Source organism: Pleurodeles waltl, chromosome 1_1 (assembly GCF_031143425.1).
Source record: "Pleurodeles waltl isolate 20211129_DDA chromosome 1_1, aPleWal1.hap1.20221129, whole genome shotgun sequence".
Taxonomy (NCBI): Eukaryota; Metazoa; Chordata; class Amphibia; order Caudata; family Salamandridae; genus Pleurodeles; species Pleurodeles waltl.
In genome coordinates, this window is record NC_090436.1 from 311,545,934 (window position 1) to 311,547,184 (window position 1,251).

At 50.8% G+C, this 1,251-nt stretch overlaps 1 protein-coding gene across 1 annotated transcript; it reads right to left on the reverse strand.

The window, feature by feature from the left end:
• Positions 1-289: 289 nt before the first annotated feature.
• Positions 290-971, reverse strand: LOC138251417 (coiled-coil domain-containing protein 86-like). Its single transcript, XM_069205691.1, has one exon. It carries the CDS (start codon positions 812-814, stop codon positions 443-445), a length of 372 nt encoding a protein of 123 aa, XP_069061792.1. The 5' UTR covers positions 815-971; the 3' UTR covers positions 290-442.
• Positions 972-1,251: the final 280 nt, after the last annotated feature.

Consider the following 1,251-nt stretch of genomic DNA (forward strand, 5'->3'; position numbering starts at 1 on the left):
CAACATTTAAGCAGATAAAATACAATAAAGAGAAATATTATATTTGAAAAGCAGTCTGTGTTAGTTCCCACAGTAACAAATATCACAGTCCTAGCAAGTATTAAGAGTATTCTTTTTCCTTATGGTTTTCCCCGAGCAAATTAAATAGGATACCTCATTTAAGTGTATTAAAAAAACATGTAATTTTATGTGCTATATGCTGCTATCAAGCCAGTTTTCACTCACAGTTCCTGTGATTGAGTGGAAAGAATTGCTATTGTCAAACAGGTGAAATCCACTGAATCTTTCTGCATATCACCAGTTAATACTGGCAAAATTTTCACACCTCTATAAGAGGGTTAAAACTACTCCTGAAGGACATCAATCTGAATCACACACAATATATGCACCATTGGGGGCTTGGGCAAGGAAAGTGTGAATGTCCCCTCCGAAGTCACAGCAGTCAGCTTGTGCATGGCTCTGCCTCTCCCACAGGCTTTTCCATGTCTTTGGGTTTCTTTTTGCTTGCACCCTTCTTGTGTGCGCCGTGACGACTCTGAAGCAAAGCCAATGTGTCTCGCTTCTCGATACGTCGGAGCTGCTTCTTCTTAGCTCGTTTGAGCTTCGCAGGATTTGTGATTACTTGAACTATTTCTGCTTTTCTTTCATTCTCCAGGCGTCTCTTCAAGTTCTCAGCTCGCCGCTGCTTCTTCTCCTCTTTAGCTTTCTGTTTGTCGTCCCGAAGTTGCCGGGCAAAGTCCTTGACCAGGCGCATCTCCTGACGGGCCTTCATCTTCTTGTCCCATGATGTGTGGAGAGGGCGGTCCTTGACCATGACCGAAAACCTTTTCTTTGGATCTTTCCAGACCCTCCCAGACTTGGGCTTCCCCTTTGGGACTGTCGCATCCACCTTGTGGGAGGGGATGTTCGTCGGATCCTGGAGCACCTTCCTCTCAGGCCGCGGTCTCTGGCTGGGAAGCGGGGCTGTCTCCGGCGGTGCCCTCTTCTCCCCGGCCGGGTGTCCGCCTACCTCGTTGCTGGGCGCCTGTGGCATCGGAGACTCGGATACCTCGGAGACTAAAGGATTCTCCCCCGTAGGGCCCCTCGCATCCCCTCCGCCCTGGGCGTCCGCCGCTTCCTCCACGGTAGCCAGAATCCGAATTGCCCCATCTCCCCCCTCGCTGTGCGCCTCGGCCACAGAGCCGTCTTCCGCTGTAACGTCCCGCGGGGCTCGGCTCCTGCGGAGGAGAGTCCCCGCTTCCTCAGGGTGTT